General features: G+C 40.4%; 1 protein-coding gene across 2 annotated transcripts in view; it reads right to left on the bottom strand.

Moving 5' to 3' along the window:
- Nucleotides 1–19,553, bottom strand: part of NLRP3 (NLR family pyrin domain containing 3) — a 48,968-nt gene that overhangs the window by 14,816 nt on the left and 14,599 nt on the right. Inside the window, exons 6-8 of one of the 2 annotated variants that reach the window (XM_005891102.3) lie at nucleotides 19,098–19,265; nucleotides 11,459–11,629; nucleotides 10,258–10,428 (exon numbers count right to left, since the gene is read on the bottom strand). In XM_005891102.3, coding sequence (XP_005891164.2) covers nucleotides 10,258–10,428; nucleotides 11,459–11,629; nucleotides 19,098–19,265 — 510 coding nt within the window. The remainder of the gene's footprint in view (nucleotides 1–10,257; nucleotides 10,429–11,458; nucleotides 11,630–19,097; nucleotides 19,266–19,553) is intronic. The other variant, XM_070374202.1, reaches the window with a different exon arrangement.

The following is a 19,553-nucleotide window of genomic DNA, read 5'->3' as shown; positions in this document are numbered from 1 at the left end:
TGACAACCTGCTCCAGTATTATTGCCTAGGAAATCCCACAGGCAGAGGAACCTGCCAGGCTACAGTCTATGGGGCCGAAAAGAGTGGAACATGACTGAGCAACTGAGCACAACAGTAAGTGCATATAAAAGTTACTTTTACACTATTCTTTAATTAAGTCTGAAATAGCATTATGTCCAAAAAAACGTGAATACTTTAATTAAAAAATACTTTATTACTGAAAAATGCTAACCATCATCTGAGCCTTCAGTGAGTCATAATCTTAGTTGGTAGGAGGCCTTGACCTAGTGTTGATGGCTGCTGACTGATCAGGGTAGTGGTTGCTGTGGGTTAGGGTGGCTGTGGCAATTTCCTGAAATAAGACAACAGTGAACAACAAGGTCCTACTGTATAGCACAGGAAACTATATTCAGTATTCTGTAATAAGCCATAATGGTAAAGAATATGAAAAAGAATGCATATATATGTATAACTGAGTCAGGTAGCTGTATGCCAGAAATTAAGACAATATTGTAAATTAATTATACTTCAATAAAATTTTTATAGAGAGACAACAATGAGGTTTGCCACATCAATTGATTCTTTCTCTCACATGAACACTTAGAAGAACTGTATGGTTATTAATTGACCTATTTCAATATTGTGTCTCAGGCCCATTGACAGGGAGAGACATGGAAACAACCAGTTAGTAGAGCAGTCAGAACACATACATTTATTGATTAAGTTCACTGACTTATACAGATGTAGTCTGTGGTGCCCCCAAAACATTTCTAACAGAAACATCAAAAATTGCTGATCACAGATCACTGTAACAAATATAACAATCAAAAAGTCTGAAATACTGAGAGAATTTCCAAAATGTGACACAGAGACACAAAGTGAGGAAATGCTATTGAAAAATGGTATGAATAAGACTTACTCAATACAGGGTTGCCGCAAACCTTCAATCTGTAAAAAATGCAATGTCTGTGAAGCATAATAAAGCGGAGATAAAAAAAATAGAGGCATGTCTATATACCAGAGTACTCTGTTCCTTTCACCTATACTTGTCCTCAGGAGAAACTAATTACCCAAAGCCTAACCTGCTGGGATAGTATTAGTCTAATTGATCTCAAGGAAGAGAAATATTCAGCTTCAGCCCTCTCTGGCCATCTTGTTCTGCTGAGAAGGGAGAAAAGAACTGAGATGCAGTTGAAAACCACTGAAAAGTCACAGTCCAGAGGTATAAATTCACTAAAACTGAGACCTAATCACAGGACTGCTTCCTCTCTCCTCAGCCTGCATTACCACATTATTGAAGTTCTATTTACAGTAGTTCCCTTTCCAGTACAACATGTTCAGTCTTCAAGAATAAGTTACAGGACATTTTAAAAGGCAAAAAAATAAAGTTTGATGAGACAGAGAAAACATCAGAACCAGAGTCTAAGATGGCAGGAATGTGAAATTATCAGACCAGGTATTTAAAATCATTATGATTAATACCCTAAGAGCTTTAATGGATTAAGTAGACAGTGTGGAAGAACAAACTGGCAAAGTAAGAAGAAAGATGGAAATTCCAAGAAGAAAACAAAAGGAAATACTAGTGATAAAATAGTAAATTATTTTTTATAATAATAATAAATAATACTATTTACTATAATAATAGTAAATAGTAAATTACTATTTACAAATAGTAAATTTTAAAAAAACTGTAATAGAAAAAGAATGTCTTTAATGGGATTGTTAGTAGTAGTAGACTGGACATAGCTGAGAAAAAAATCTCTGAGTTTGAAGATATCTCAACAAACACCTCCAAAACTGAAAAGTACACAGGGGAAAAAGAAAAAAAAGCAGAATATCCAAGAACTGTGAAATAACTATAAAAGATGTCATATGAGTATAAGATACACATAATGGGAATACTAGAAGAAGACAAGAAAGGAACAGAAGACTTACAGGGAAGGAGTATGACCAACAATTTCCCCCAAATCACAGATCCAGGAAGTTCAGAGACACCAAGTAAGATAAATACCAAAAAATGGGCGGGGGGGGGGGGGGGTGGAATCCTACAGATTGACATATCGTTTTCAGACCACAGAAGATCAAAGGTAAAGGAAAAATCCAGAAAGAAGCCAGAGTAGGGAGAAGTACTTTATCTGTTTAGGACCAAAGATAAGAATTACAACTGACTTATTATCAGAAACTATGTAAACAAGAAAAGAGTGGACTGAAATATTTAGTGTTGAGGGAAAAAAAATTCTAGAATTCTGTACCCTTTGAAATTAGCCATCAAAAATAAAAGAGAAATAGTTTCTCAGACAAACAAAAATTGAGTGAATTTGTTGCCAATAGAACACCTCACAAGAAATGAAATTTTCATAAGTTTTTAGAGAGAAGAAAACAATATACAAAAGATGTGCAAAAAAAAAAAAGCACCAAAGAAGAAACAAGTGAAAGTGAAATAAAAATTTATTTTTCTTATTTTTAATTGATCAAACAGATAGCATCATGTTCAAAATAATAGCAATAATGTATTCAATTATTTATATTTATGTGTATATATACACTCATAAATTGACTGAATGACAGTAATTATATAAGGATAGAAGGAAGGAATTAAAATTACTTTATTATAAAATAGTTACATTGTAAATGTCATTTAGGGTCATTTGAAAGTAAATTAGTTGTAAATGTGTACTGCAAACTCTGGAGCAACCAGTAAGAAAAGTTTCTTAAAAGTAGGATGGAGGGAATTTCCTGGCCTTCCAGTGATTAGGAAGGTGCTTTCACTGCCGTGGGCCAACTTCAATCCCTAGTTAGGGAACTAAGATCCCACAAGCTGGACAGCAAGGCCAAAAAAAAAAAAGAGGCAAAATGGAATTATAGTAAAGGTTTAATTAAAGTCACAAAAGGCAGAAAAGGAGATGAAAACAACAATAAGATCAAAGAACAAGAGCAACAAATGGAAAACAGGAACAAATATGAGATATTAGTTCAATTAAGTCGATAATTAACTTGATTATCAATGATCTAAATGAATCAATTAAAAAGCATGTATCGGAGAGCAAACAAAAAAGTAAGACACAACTGTATATTGTCTATAAGAAATCTACTTTAAAAATAAACACATACAGTTTAAAAGCATAGGAACAGAAAATATAAAAAATAAAATAAGTGTAAAGGAATAGAGAAGGATATACCATGCTAACACTAACCAAAAGAAAGCAGGGGGAACAAAGGAAGCAGAAACTACGTGGTGTATATACACATATATATGCAATGTAATATTATTCAGCCTTAAAAAGGAAGAGAATCCTGCCATTTGTGACAACATGAATGAACCCAGAGGACATTATGCTAAGTGATAAAAGCCAAAGATCTTAAAAAAAAAGTCAGACTCACAGTAAACAGAGTAGAATAGAGAATGAGGGGATAGGGGAAAAAGGAAGACACTGATCAAAGGGTACAAACTTTCAGTCCTAGGATGAGTGCATGCTGGAGACAATGTACAGCATGGCGACTGTAGTTAATATGTTGTGTGTTTTATATTTGCCAAGAATAGATTCAGACTGGGCTTCAGATCCAGGCTGTCCAACTTCAGAGCCCACAGTCATAACCACTCTTATTCCAGAGTAAGGGGAGGGTCATCCTTCTAGCCATAATTTAACAATCCTGAATACTCATTGGAGGGACTGAAGCTGAAGTTGCAATACTTTAGCCACCTGATGCAAAGAGCCAGCTCATTGGAAAAGACCCTGGGAAAGATTGAGGGCAGGAGGAGAAGAGGGAAGCAGAGGATGAGATGGTTAGATAGCATCACCAACTCAATGGACGTGACTTTGAGCAAGCTCCGGGAGATAGTGAAGGACAGGAAAGCCTAGTGTGCTGCAGTCTTTGAGGTTACAAAGAGTTGGACATGACAGAGTGACTGAACAACAGCAATGGACTTCTTCATCTAACAACAGAGGAATACACATTCTCTTCAGGTTCACACATAACATTTACCAAGACAGGCCACATTCTGGGTTATAAAATGTATCTTAACAAGCTTAAAAAACAGAAATCAGACTGCAATCAAATGAAACTAGAAACAAATAACAGAAAAATAGCTGGAAAATTCCAAAATATGTGGACACTAAACAACACACTTTTAAATAATGTTTTAAATATTCAACACAACATACAAAACAAAGAGTGAACCTTAATGTAAACTATGAACTTTGGGTGATTATGATGTGTCAATGTAGGTTCATTAGTTCTATCAAACAGCCACTCTGGTGGGACATGTCAGTAATGGGGGAAATTAAGCACATGTGGTATGGGGGCATATGGGAAATCTCTGCATCTTCCTCTAAATTTTGCTGTGAATCTAAGTTGACTCTTAAAAAAAATGCCTATTTAAAAAGAAAAAAGCACAAGAGCAATATCTAAGTTTGACGAGCCACCTGTATACAGGTTGTTTTCAAAGCTGAGGATCTTAGGAGAATTCCCAAGGAGTGTGGAAACATTTAGTGAAAAAGAAAACCAATGGTGAAATCCCCAGATGACAGGAAGAGAAGTCAACGCAAACCCTGAGAAGCAGAAGCTATAAAATTAGTAGGAAAGACTGCTGCTGCTGCTCAGTCAATTCAGTTGTGTTTGACTCTTTGTGGCCCCATAGACCACAACCCACAAGACTCCTCCATCCGTGGGATTTTCCCAGCAAGAATACTGGACTGCAAGTTCGATGCATGAAACGGGGCACTCAAAGCCGATGCACTGGGACAACCCCAAGGGATGGGATGGGGAGGAAGGTGGCAGGGGGGTTCAGGATGGGGGACACATGTACACCCATGGCTGATTCATGTCAATGTATGGCAAAAATCGCCACAATATTATAAAGTAATTAGCTTCCAATTGAAATAAATTAACTAATTAAAAAAAAAAAGAATACTGGACTGGATTGCCATGCCCCCCACTCCAGGGGATCTTCCCGACCCAGGGATCAAACCCACATCTCCACAATGGAAATGCTAGGAACTTCCTAAAAATAAGAGAAAAGGATTTCAAGGAGGAGATAAACAGAATTAAAGGCAGCAGGTTTCAACTAGGATTAGGATTGAGAAGGATCTACAAGAGTCAGAAATAGGATCATTGAAGGTCAACTGAGAGTTTATGCTCTGAGCCTCTTTGCTTTGTATGGAGTGTTTTCCCCTGGCTTCTTCACGGATCCCATGTCACCTGCATGAGAGGCATTTACTGAACACCTGGACAAGGATGTAGCTCTCTCTGCCACTCCAGTTTTTATTATACTATATATATATATAATTTTACTTGTCTATTGTCTAGCGTCTATCATCATTCCATATGAGAATGTTTGTGAAAACAAGGTCTTGGTTTGTTTTAGTCACTGCTGCTGTCAGCACCCATGACTGAGCCCCCAGAGTACCTAGAAAATAAAGTGACCAAATCATACCTGTTGGACAAACCAAGAGTGGCAAAAGCCAAATTGTTGTGGCAGAGCAATAATATAAGGGAAGGAAATGAAGGCATTGAATATAGCCTTTTTTACTAAATTGATGTGGCAATATCTAAAGAAGAGCAATGGGGAGAGGCTCAGGGAGGTAACAGGGCTTTGTTTTTATAGATTTTGATTATGGACTAACAGATTATTCCTCAGCAAAGACCGTTTCTGCTCCACTTAGTAATGATCTAGTTGGTATTTATGTCAGTAATGTGAATGAAGACATTTACAGTTTGCTTGTTATATGTCTGGGTAATATTGACAGGATCGTGATTCAAAAATGCCTAGACAACGAGTCAAAAGAAAGATAAGATGAAAATTAACAGAGCTAAATGTGAGAACCCATATAGTTGGATAGAGCAGGATATAGAAGCCCTTTAGACAGCCTATTGCTGCTGCTGCTGCTGCTGCTAAGTTGCTTCAGTCATGTCCGACACTGTGCGACCCCATAGACGGCAGCCCACCAGGCTCCTCCGCCCATGGGATTTTCCAGGCAAGAGTACTGGAGTGGGGTGCCATTGCCTTCTCCAGAGAGCCTATTAGCCAACTCATTATGAGGTTTTTCTGGAGTTAAGGGAGGGTTTGGTGGGTCACACTGGACTCTGTCTGCATTGGGTTCCACTGCCTTTTATCTGGGTGTCCTTGGACAAAGGTTTTAAATTCTTTGAGCCTCATTTTATCCTCTTTAAATTAGAGATACCAATATCTACTTGTCAGTTTTTATGAGGCCAATGGAGAATAAACCATGCAAAAAACACAGAAGGGCAGTGTTACATGGTCAAGTGCATGTAACAGAGGGTATTTCTGTGGTATAATAAGAAATATATTTGGTCTTTGTCCCTCATTCCTATCTCAGAGGTCCTAAAAACCTTGGAATTTCCTGGGGGCTTCCCTGATAGCTCAGTTGGTAAAGGATCTGCCTGCAATGCGGGAGACCACGGTTCAATTCCTGGGTCAGGAAGATCCACTGGAGAAGGGATAGGCTACCCTCTCCAGTATTCTTGGGCTTCCCTTGTGGCTCAGCTGGTAAAGAATCTGCTTGCAATGCAGGAGACCTGGGTCGATCCCTGGGCTGGGAAGAGCTCCTGGAGAAGGGAAGGGCTACCCATTCCAGTATTCTGGCCTGGAGAATTTCAGGGACTGTATAGTCCATGGGGTCACAAAGAGTCAGACACAACCGAGTAACTTTCACTTTCAAGAGTGTCTATTGCTAATCAAAGGAGCCTCTTTTGATCACATTTGAGTTTATGTTAATGGGGTGACTTAAAGTGGGGCCCTTAGATTGGCTCAGGATAGGGCTAATCATCAGAAAGGCCAAGTGGTTAGAAAGTTGGAACTTTCAGCCCCACCCACTAACCTCCAGCAAGGAGAAGGAAGGAAGGCTGGAGATTAGGCTCTATAAAATCTCTTGAACAATGAGTTTTGGAGATCTTCTGGGTCAGTGAATCTAACCAACCTGGCATCTACATACCAGGAGGATGGAGCACCCCAACTCCATGGAGAGAGAAGCCCCTGGGCTCCAGACTCTTCTCTACCTCATCCTATGTGTCTCTTCATCTGTTTGTATACCTTATAACATCTTTTATTTAAAACTGTAAACATAAGTATCTCCCTGATTTCTGTGAGTCAATCTAGCAAAGTTTCACACCTGAATAGGGGGCTGTGGGAATCCCCAATTTGTAACCAAGTCAGATAGAAGTGTGAGTAATCTTGGGACTCATTACTAAAAATTGATGTCTGGCATTGGCAGGGCTAGGGAGGCAATCTTGTAGGACTGAGCCCTTAGCTATGGGGTTAGTGTCGAAATCTAACTGACTTGCAAGACACCCAATTGGTGCCTGCAGAGAATTGGTCACTGGTATTACAAAATATCCAAAGTTGTGTGTTACTATTTCCCACAGACTTCCAATAGAACTCATGATCTGATGTGACTGCCAAAAATATAAGGAAACCTCAGTCCTCACCACTGACAACATAGTGCCCTACCATAAGAGGTGAAAGTTCCACCACACATCGTTAGGAGTGTCATGTTCAGGTCTGAGTACTGCACTTCAAATAGGGACATTAAAAGACCAACTCTTACCTAGGAGAGCATAACTAAATAGGTGAAAGTACTAAACCATGTCCTAGTTAAATATTTAGAGACATCCAAGTAAAAGATGAGAAGAACTAGAGTGTGAGTGCTGCCTCTAAGGAATCAAGATCAGCATCTCTTAGCAGACTCTGAGGAGCAGAACAAGGGCCAATGCACAAAACAATAGAAGGGGCTATATGGAAATAAGAACTGCAGGCATTGCAGCAATGACTAGCATGCTTACAAGTTTTCACACATAAAACGGGTGAATGTCTTAGAAGCAAGTGTTCGTTCAATGATGAACTGGACTGTACAATTCCTAGGGTTTCTTTCGACTCTGAGAGTCTCCAGACTCTATATGTAATAGGAAAGAACAAATCTGACTCCATATTAGACCTAGTTCTTTCATTTTAACCTTGGGCCCTGTTGACTGTGCTTAGTCATGCTGGCTCTGCACCCTTGTAAAAGAATGTTCCTGGGTTTCCCTGGGTGGCCTAGTGGTTAAGAATCTGCCTGGCAGTGCAGGGGACAGGGGTTTGATCCCTGGGCCAGGAAGATCTCACATGCCTCAGATCAACTACTGAAGCCTGAGGATCTAGAGCCCATGCTCTGCAACAAGAGAAGCCACCACAGTGAGAAGTCCATGCAACCACAGTGAAGTGTAGCTTCTGCTCACCAAAAGTAGAGAAAGTGCTCACAACAACGAAGACCCAACACAACCAAAACAAACAAAAATTAATTAATTTTAGCCATTTGCAGCAACATGGATGGACCTAGAGAGTGTCATACTGATTGAAGTCAGATAGAGAAGGAAAATATCACATGATATCCCTCATATGTGGAATCTAAAAAGAAATGATGCAAATGAACTTACTTACAAAATAGAAAGAGACTCACAGACTTAGAAAACAAACTTATGGCTGCCGGGGGAAGGAGAAGTTAGGGACTTTGGGAAGGTCATGTACACACTGCTGATGCTGCTGCTAAGTAGCTTCAGTCGTGTCCAGCTCTGTGCAACCCCACAGACAGCAGCCCACCAGGCTCCCCCGTCCTTGGGATTCTCCAGGCAAGAATACTGGAGTGAGTTGCCATTTCCTTCTCCAATGCAGGAAAGTGAAAAGTGAAAGTGAAATCACTCAGTCGTGTCCGACTCTTAGCGACTCCATGGACTGCAGCCTACCAGGCTCCTCCATCCATGGGATTTTCCAGGCAAGAGTACTGGAGTAGGTTGCCATTGCCTTCTCTGCATGTACACACTACTGTATTTAAAATGGATAACCAGTAAGGACCCATTGTATAGCACATAGAACTCTGCTCAATGTTATGTGCCAGAATGAATGGAAGAGGAGTTTGGGGGAGAATGGATACATGTATCTGTATGGCTGAGTCCCTTCACTGTTCATCTAAAACTACCCCAACATTGTTAATCGATTATACCTTAATACAAAATAAAAAGTTTAAAAAATAATAATAAATTAATTTTTAAAAATTATTGTTAAAAAATGTTCCTATTGCCTGAAATATACAGAATAGCCTATTCTCAAGGCTCTGATCTTTAAGAGTCATTTGGAGATAAAGAGTTGCAGAACAGAGAATAACATTTATCTTGGAGGTTTACAAGAACAGCTTTACCTGCCCTACATGGACAACTACAAGAACAAAGGATTCCGACACTAAGGAGTTTGCAACAACCAACCGCATCCCTCCCTCAACTTGCCTTTAAAAGTGCTTTGCTGAAACCCTTAATGGAGTGCAAGGTTTTGAAGTGCAAGAGCCACCGATCTCCTTCATGGCCGGGCAATAAATCTTTCTCTGTTCCAAACTCCAACATTTCGATTTGTTTGGCCTCACTGTGCTTTGGGCATAGGAACTTGCATTCAGTAACATGTAGACATAACAATTTTGGGGGGACCCAAAATCATTGCAGATGGTGACTGCAGCCATAAAATTAAAAGACACTTGCTCCTTGGAAGAAAAGTTATGACCAACCTAGAGAGCATATTAAAAAGCAAAGACATTACTTTGTAATGTCTTTGACATTACAAAGACATTACAAAGGTCTGTCTAGTCAAGGCTATGGTTTTTCCAGTTGTCATGGATGTGAGAGCTGGACCATAAAGAAAGCTGAGAGCCAAAGAAGTGATGCTTTTGAACTGTGGTATTAGAGAAGACTCTCAAGAGAACATTGGACTGCAAGGAGATCCAACCAGTCAATCCTAAAGGAAATTAGTCCTGAATATTCATTGGAAGGACTGATGCTGAAGCTGAAACTCCAATACTTTGGCCACCTGATGAGAAGAACTGACTCATTTGAAAAGATCCTGATTCTGGGAAGGATTGAAGGCGGGAGGAGAAGGGGACAACAGAGGATAAGATGGTTGGATGGCATCACTGACTCAACGGACATGAGTTTGAGTATACTCCAGGAGTTGGTGATGGACAGGGAGGCCTGGCATGCTGCAGTCCGTGGGGTTGCAAAGAGTCAGACATGACTGAGTGACTGAACTGAACTGAGACATAACAAACTTATTAGCAGTAGGTAGTATCTAGTACTTCAAACTACTTTAGACATTGTCTCTTCCATTCTCTACCCTCAACTCCATCTGATTAATCCTTTTTAGAGTAACCCCATTCATATTTTCCAAATAATGTATCACTGAAAAGAAGTTGCTTTATTGCTGAGACGTTCATGAAGACTTACCCCAGTTTTTGCAAGTTACAGTGTGGATTCTTTACTTTTTCACACAAAATCCCAACTCCTGAGTCTCCCAGAGCATTTTCCCCCAAGTAGAGTCTGGTCAGGGAATGGTTGGTGCTCAGGACAGATGCAAGGTCCTCACAGCTTGCCGATGTGAGACAGCAACTGACCAACCTTTCAGAGAGATGGCAGATGGTCACAACACCTCTCTCAGCCCAGTCCACGCACTGCTGTGAGTCAAGACAGCACTTGTCCTGTCCTTGCCTATAGTCCAGTCCGCACATGAGAAGAGTATATCCAAGCTCTTTACCAACTTTTTGTTTCTTTTTCTGTTTGGTGAATTAGCAAGAAAACACCCTCAAAGCCCATGCAATGTTACATCTTCCTAGATCTCTACCTTTATTTTTATTGAGGCAAAATATGTATAGCATAAACTGTACCATTGTAAACATGTGTTCATTTATAAGTGTTACAATTTAGTAGCACTTAAGTATATTCACATAACTGTGCAACTATCACCAGAACTCTTTTCCATATTCCCAAACTGAAATTCTATGCTCATTAAACAATAACTCCAAATTCCCTTCCCCCAAAACCCTGGAAACCACTATTCTACCTTTTGTCTCTATGAATTTGACTATTCTAGGTATTACATATAAATGGAATCATACAATATTTTCCCTTTTGCTTCTGGCTTATTTTACTGAATGTATAGCCCTGTTGTGTTTTGCTTTTTTATAATAGCCACCCTAACAAGTATAAATTGGCCCTACCATTTTCAAGTGATTTTTTGTCTTCTTCAAAATTCAAGTCTCCCACAGGCATTCAGAGAAGAGCTACATAGACTGTCAAGCAACTGCATTGCTTTAGCCCCATTTTTCCTATTTAACGTGAACCAGGGCCTTATCATCAAGTCCCAAAACTCTTCTAAAGCAAAATACATTGGTTTTATTTTCTTAGCTAGGTTGTAAATACCTTAAAGGCAAGCATAATATTTCTGATTTTTTTAAGTTCCCCTCCAGGTCTGACTATGTGACTTTTCCCACAAAAAATGCTAACTAAATTAATTATTGACAAACATGCGGAGATAAACACAAGGAATCCTCTAAGTAGCCCAAGGCCATTTTCACATTAAAATTCTAACACATCATGGCTCATTAAAGCCACAGCTATTACTTCATGAGGGAAATTAGTTCAGCCTCACCAGAGCTTCTTCAGATTGCAGAATAGATGCCTCAGTCCCACACACAGAAGTCTGATCCCGAAGTCTCCCAGGGCATTGTGGCTCAGGTCCAACTCCACCAGCTTCTGGTTGTTGCTCAAGACTGAGGAGATGTTGAAGCAGCACTGATGGGAAAGGCAGCACTGTCCCAACCTTCATGACAAGCACAGAAACAGAAAAATCTCAGAGCATAGGCCGCTTTTCTGTCACTGCCTTCTGGCCTCTGCTGGGTTTTAGCACCAGGCAAGGGCACTGTGTTCGCATGTTACAAAGAGAATTAAACTCAATTTATAATTAAATTTTCATGAAGGAAAGTATCATCTTGGGACTTCCCTTGTGGTCCTGTGGGTAAGGGTCTGTGGTCCCAATGCTGGGGGTCTGGGTTTGATCACTGGTCAGGAACTAGATCCCACACTCCACTCTGAATATCAAAGATCCTGAGTGCTGTAACTAAGACCCAATGAGGTCAAATGTAAAAATAAATATTTTTTTAAAAAAAGGAAAGTATCATTTCATCAGAAACTCCTGACTACAGCTCAAGACATATTGGGAAAACAAATTCGACTCAGTTCTAGTGAAGTGGATGAACCTAGAGATTGTCATACGGAGTGAAGTAAGTCAGAAACAGAAAAACAAGTATTGTATATTAACACATATATATATGGAATCTAGAAAAATGGTATTGTTAAACCTATTTGCAGGGAAGGGATGGAGACACAGACATAGTCAGCGGACTTGTGGACACAGTGGGGGAAAGAGAGGGTGGGATGAATGGAGAAATAGCATTGACATATACACACTCTGTTAAAGTAAATAGCTGGTGGGAAGTTGCTACGCAACACAAGGAGCCCAGCCTGGTACTCTGTGATGACCTAGAGGGGTGGGTTGAGGGGAGGAGAGGGAGGCTCAAGACGGAAGTGATATATGCATAATTATGAGTGATTTACTTTGTAATATGGCAGAAACCAATACATTATAAAGCAATTTTCCTTCAATTAAAAAATAAGTAAAAAAAAAAAAAGGCATATTGGGAAGATAGTTCTCAGGCTCTGTGGCTCACAATCTGTGACCATAGCTGCCAGGGAGCACCCTCTAAATAATGGGCAATTCTCAAGTATTTAAATGGCATGTTTCTGTTTCATAAATGAAAACAATGGTTAGCCAATGAGCTCCACGTCTTTACCACATGTTCCTAATAGCTGAAACTCCCTCAGATGGATACTGCTCTCTCTAGGGCTGTATGCATCTTCCTTTTCCCTTGGACAGTCTTGTCCCTGCTGTTTTGTTTGATGTTTTAATCCCAGCCCTACATCTACACTGAAGGAGTGAGCATCTCTAATTCTTGATTTGCTTTCCACAGACACACACCATCACCATCATCACCACTATCAGCACCACCACCAAAACAATTATTGCTCTCCGAGAAGCAAGAACAGTATTCCAGCTCATTTCAAATGTCCTAGGAGCTTGTGGGACTACCTTTTCTGTCTCCATTTCCACACCAACTAGAAGCAAATAGATAACTAAATCTTTATCTGCAGAACATCTCATGCTCACACATGTCTCCCTGTTTGTGTCTCACTTTCTAGAATCACAGAGGGGCATCTCATCCACAGGGGTGATGGAGAGAGCGGCATGGTATAAAGGTAGGGAGGAATGTTAAATGTTAAAATCAGCCAGAACCTCGAAGGCAAAAAGAACACTTTATAATTTATCAAAACAGGTAAGAAAAAGCTCTTAAGCAAGGAACTGCCATGATCAAAGCATAATCTTTTAAATATTAAGTAACCCTCTGTCTTCTGTACAGAGAATGAATGGTGGGTGGCAAAAGTAGATGCAGGGACACCAAACAGACAACATTCATCTGATACTTATTTTTGAGCACAAACAAATGGTAAGAGCTTGTCCAAACATTGTAGAGACGATTGCAGGACAAACATGAATCGTGTTATGAGAAGTTAATGGTCTTGGAGGGCATTGCAATATCTAAGCAAATAATTGTGGTTGTTGGATCTGGGCTGCTGGAGTTGAGACAGGCTGGGACCTGGGACCCTTTACTGCAGTGCTTGCACCAGGATGAAAGTCTCTTCGGGCAATAGAATACAAAAGAAACTGTAAGGGAGGAATTCCCTGGTGGTCCAGTAGTTAGGACTCCACAATTCATATGTAGGGGAAGGGGCCTGGCCACACAAGGTAGCGCAAGAAAAGGGATATTAAAAAAAAAAGGAAAGAAACTATAAGGGACTAAAAATAACTGCATGCACGCATAGTTGAGGCAAATTATGAATAAAAAGATACAAAAAGGCCAAAATCCCGACTGCCATTTCTGAAGTACCAGGAGCAAAAGTACGGTAACTGCACATGATCCCTGCACACAGTACCGCTGAGGGGGTGAGCAAACCACCTAAGCCATCCCTCCGGTCCAACCCACTGATCTGCCCCTACCCTCACTGCATTTAACAAACCAACTCACCCCACCTCAGAGAGCCAGCAAGGGTACCTTTTCTTGTTTTCACTCCCTCATGCTGCAACACTACCCCCAGTAAAGCCATGGCTTTACTTCCTTATTTACTTAAAGTTTCTTATCCGGCATTTTACTGATTTTTGTTGATTAAAGAGTCTATGGGGGGATTTCCCTGGCAGTCCAGTGATTGAGATTCTGCACTTTTAATGCAGGGAACATGGGTTCAATTCCTGGTCAGGGAACTAAAATCCCACATGCCCAGTGGTGTAGCCAAACAAAAGGCAAAAAGAGTCTAAGGGACTTGCCTGGTGATTCAGTGGTTAAGACTCCGCTTCTACCACAGAGGACATGGGCTCAATCCCTCATCAGGGAACTAAGACCCCATATACTGTGTGGCACAGTCAAAAAAAGAAGTCTAAGGACCCTGGATGGATGGTAACAAAATAAGAATGAGGAAAAGTGGAAAATGGCTTGTACAAGGGTGAAATTAAGAAGACTGATGATAGGGTGGTTATTAAGAGTAACACAGAAAGGTATGAAAATGTCCTGAGGTGGTGGGCTTTAAAACTGGCTGTGAAGTCCAGATTTGTGATGCAGGAGGGTTGCAGAGATGGCCCCTACAACTATGTACTTGATTCAGGGCATGTGAGTCTAATTCACAGTGTGGGCTCATCACTTCAGTCACTCAGTCGTGTCCAACTCTTTGCTTCCCCAAGGACTGCAGCACACCAGGCCTCCCTGTCCATCACCAACTCCCGGAGTTTATTCCAACTCACGTCCGTTGAGTGGTCATGCCATCTAACCAATCTCATACTCTGTTGTCCCCTTCTCCTCCCGCCTCCCACCTTTCCCAGCATCAGGGGTCTTTTCCAATGAGTCAGTTCTTCACATCAGGTGGACAAAGTATTGAAGTTTCAGCTTCAGCATCAGTCCTTCCAATGAATATTCAGGACTGATTTCCTTTAGGATGGACTGGTTGGATCTCCTTGTGGTTCAAGGGACACTCAAAAGCCATTAAAAAGAATACATTTGAATCAGTTCTAATGAGGTGGATGAAACTGGAGCCTATTATACAGAGTGAAGTAAGCCAGAAAGAAAAACACCAATACAGTATACTAATGCATATATATGGAATTTAGAAAGATGGTAACAATAACCCTGTATGCAAGACAGGAAAAGAGACACAGATGTATAGAACAGTCTTTTGGACTCTGTGGGAGAGGGACGGGGCCGGCGGGGGGGTGATTTGGGAGAATGGCATGGAAACATGTATAATATCATATAAGAAACAAATCGCTAGTCCAGGTTCGATGCAGAATACAGGATGCTTGGGGCTTGTGCACTGGGATGACCCAGAGGGATGGTACGGGGAGGGAAGTGGCAGGGGGTTCAGGATTGGGAACACATGCACACCCGTGGTGGATTCATGTTGATGTATGGCAAAACCAATACAATATTGTAAAGTAATTAGCCTCTAATTAAAATAAATAAATTTAAATTAAAAAGAACACTGAAACTGATTATAATTTGATCAGCTAATGAGTTATAATAAATGTAATCCAACTGAAAAAAAAAAAAGAGTCTCCTCCAACACCACAGTTCAAAAGCATTAATTTTTTGGCACTCAGCTTTCTTCATAGTCCAACTCTCATATCCATACATGACTACTGGAAAAACCATAGCTTGGACTACATGAACCTATGTCACAAAGTAATGTCTCTGCTTTTTAATACCCTGTACCTGGGATTTCTTTGGAGGGAATGATGCTGAAGCTGAAACTCCAGTACTTTGGCCACCTCATGCGAAGAGTTGACTCATTGGAAAAGACTCTGATGCTGGGAGGGATTGGGGGCAGGAGGAGAAGGGGACGACAGAGGATGAGATGGCTGGATGGCATCGCTGACTCAATGGACGTGAGTCTGAGTGAACTCCGGGAGTTGATGATGGACATGGAGGCCTGGCGTGCTGCGATTCATGGGGTCGCAAAGAGTCGGACAACTGAGTGACAGAACTGAACTGAACTGAACCGGTTGGTCATAACTTTTCTTCCAAGGAGCAAGCATCTTTTAATTTCATGGCTGCAGTACCATCTGCATTGATCTTGGAGCCCAAGAAAATAAAGTCTGTCATATTTCAAGTTTCCCCATCTATTTGCCATGAAGTGATGGGACCGGATGCCATGATCTTCAGTTTTTGAATGTTGAGTTTTAAACCAACTTTTTCACTGTCCTCTTTCACTTTCATCAAGAGATTCTTAAGCTCTTCTTTGCTTTCTGCCATAAGGGTGGTGTCATCTGTATATCTGGGGTAATGATATTTCTTCAAACACTCTTGATTCCAGCTTGTGCTCCCTCCAACCCAGCATTTCACATGATGTACTGTGCATAGAAGTTAAATAAGCAGGGTGACAATACACAGCTTTGACTTACTCCTTTCTCAATTTGGAACCAGTCTGTTGTTCCATGTCTGGTTCTAACTAATGCTTCTTGACTTACATACAGATTTCTCAGGAGGTAGGTAAGGTGGTCTGGTATTCCCATCTCTTTAAGAATTTTCCACAGTTTGTTGTGATCCACACAAAGACTTTGGCATAGTCAATAGAACAGATGTTTTTCTGGAACTCTCTTGCTTTTTCTATGATCCAACAGATGTTGGCAATTTGATCTCTGGTTCCTCTATCTTTTCTAAATCCAGCTTGAACATCTGGAAGTTCACAGTTTACATACGGTTGAAGCCTGACTTGGAGAATTTTGAGGATTATTTTGCTAGCATGTGAAATGAGTGCAGTTGTGCAGTAATTTGAACATTCATTGGCATTGCTTTTCTTTGGGATTGGAGTGAAAATTGACCTTTTCCAGTCCTGTGGCCACTGCTGAGTTTTCCTGATGTACTGAGCACAGCACTTTAACAGCATCATCTTTTAGGGTTTGAAATACCTCAATTGCAATTCCATCACCTCCACTAGCTTTGTTTGTAGTGATGCTTCCTAAGGCCCACTTGCCTTTGCATTCCAAGATGTCTGGCTCTAGGTGAGTGATCACAGCATCATGGCTATCTGGATTATTAAGATCTTTATTGTATAGTTTTTCTGTGTATTCTTGCCACCTCCTCTTAATATCTTCTGCTTCTGTTAGGTCCATACCATTTCTGTCCTTTATTGTGCCCATCTTTCCATGAAATGTTCCCTTGGTATCTCTAATTTTCTTGAAGAGATCACTAGTCTTTCTTGTTTTACTGTTTTCCTCTATTTCTTTTTTTATGATTTTTTTAATTTTATTTTTTAACTGTACAATATTGTATTGGTTTTGCCATATATTAACATGAATCCACCACAGGTATACACGTGTTCCCCATCCTGAACCCTCCCTCCTTCCTCTCCGTACCATCCCTCTGGGTCATCCCAGTGCACCAGCCCCAAGCATCCTGTATCCTGCATCAAACCTGGACTGGTGACTCGTTTCATATATGATATTATACATGTTTCAATGCAATTCTCCCAAATCATCCCACCCTCTTCCTCTCCTACAGAGTCCAAAAGACTGTTCTATATATCAGTGTCTCTTTTGCTGTCTCATATACAGAGTTATTGTTACCATCTTTCTAAATTCCATATATATGCATTAGTATACTGTACCGGTGTTTTTCTTTCTGGCTTACTTCATTCTGTATAATAGGCTCCAGTTTCATCCACCTATTAGAACTGATTCAAATGTATTCTTTTTAATGGCTGAGTAATACTCCATCGCAGCCCTGTTTATAATAGCCACAACATGGAAGCAACCTAGATGTCCATCAGCAGATGAATGGATAAGAAAGCTGTGGTACATATACACGATGGAGTATTACTTAGCCATTAAAAAGAATACATTTGAATCCTCTACTTCTTTGCATTGATCACTGGAGAAGGATTTCTTATCTCTCCTTGTTATTCTTTGGAACTCTGCATTCAAATGGGTATATCTTTCCTTTTCGCCTTTGCCTTTAGCTTCTCTTCTTTTCTCAGCTATTTGTAAGGCCTCCTCAGACAACCATTTTGCCTTTTTGTGTTTCTTTTTCTTGGGGATGGTCTTGATCCCGGACTCCTGTACAATGTCACAAACCTCTGTCCATAGTTCTTCAGGCACTCTGTCTATCAGACCTAATCCCTTGAATATATTTCTCCCTTCCACTGTATAATCATAACAGATTTGATTTAGGTCACACCTGAATGGTCTAGTAGTTTTCCCTACTTTCTTCAATTTAAGTCTGAATTTGGCAATAAGGAGTTCATGATCTGAGCCACAGTCAGCTCCTGGTCTTGTTTTTGCTAACTGTATAGAGTCTCTCCAGCTGCGGCTACAAAGAATATAATCGATCTGATTTCAGTACGGCCATCTGGTGATGTCCATGTGTAGAGTCATTTCTTGTGTTGTTAGAGGAGGGTGTTTGTCACAGTGTGGGCTCATAGCAAGCACTTTATTATAGACCCACATGATATGCCCTGTGACAATTTAATCCACGCAAAATATTTTAATGGGTTCCAGGTCAGGTAGCCATTTCTGTATCTGAGGAAACTCTTCTATTCTCATCTATAAGCATGACTAATGAAGAAATGGAAGACACTAAAAGTCATGCCCTTTCCTTCAACAAATGACTTATTTTCAGTTCCCCTTTATTCTTCCCCATCTGAAACTTCTCAAATAACTGTCCTCCAAACCATTTGGCCTTCCCATTTGTAATAGGCTGAGCTGCGTCCCCCCAGAAAAGTTCATGTTGAAGTCTCAACCCTTAGCACGTTAGAATATAACTAAATTGGATTTTTAAAAGGTAATTAAGTTAAAATGAGGTCATTAGGGCAGGCCCTAACCCAACATGACTGGTGTCCTCGTATGAAGAAGAGATCAGACACACACAGAGACCATGTAAAGACACAGGGAAAGGACAGTGATCTACAGCCAAGGAGAGAAGCAGCAGAAGAAACCAACACTTCTGACAACTTCATCTTGGACTTGCAGCTCCCAGGATTGTGAGAAAGTTAATTTCTATTATTTAAGTCTCCCACTCTGTGGTACTTGGTTATGCCAGCCTTAGAAAATTAATAAACTGCTAAAATGGTCCTTCTTCTCCCTTTCTCTCTTTCTCACATACACATACACACATATACACACAGATTCTTACCACAATCTACGAATGTTACAGCCAGGTTGTTGGAGTGTTTCACATAACACGTTCATGCCTGGGTCTCCCAGGGTATTGCCACTGAGGTTCAATTCAGTGAGATTCCAGTTATTGCTCAGGACTGAGAAGATGCCCCTGCAAATGCTGGAGGTCAGATAGTTCACCAATCTAGAAATTGGAAGGAAGGAAGAAGAGAAAACAAAGTGAATCTCTAAGAATAGCAAACTGAAGTTGGAGCCAGGAGTGGATGACACTAGTGCAAAGGCATCCTAGGAATTAAGAAATGTGTCACAGAACCAAAGACTGGGCTCTGAGGAATGCAAAAGGCCAGAGGAGTCCTGGTAAGGCTATTCTGCACATTTTATGATTAAAAGAGTCTGTGATGCACCAAGGAAACCAGAATTGAAAAAGACACGTGTACGCCAATGTTCATAGCAGCACTGTTTACAAAAGCCA

This window comes from Bos mutus, chromosome 7 (genome assembly GCF_027580195.1).
Source record: "Bos mutus isolate GX-2022 chromosome 7, NWIPB_WYAK_1.1, whole genome shotgun sequence".
NCBI lineage: Eukaryota > Metazoa > Chordata > Mammalia > Artiodactyla > Bovidae > Bos > Bos mutus.
Note: the sequence above shows the minus strand (reverse complement) of the source record. Positions and strands in the feature narration are given on the sequence as shown.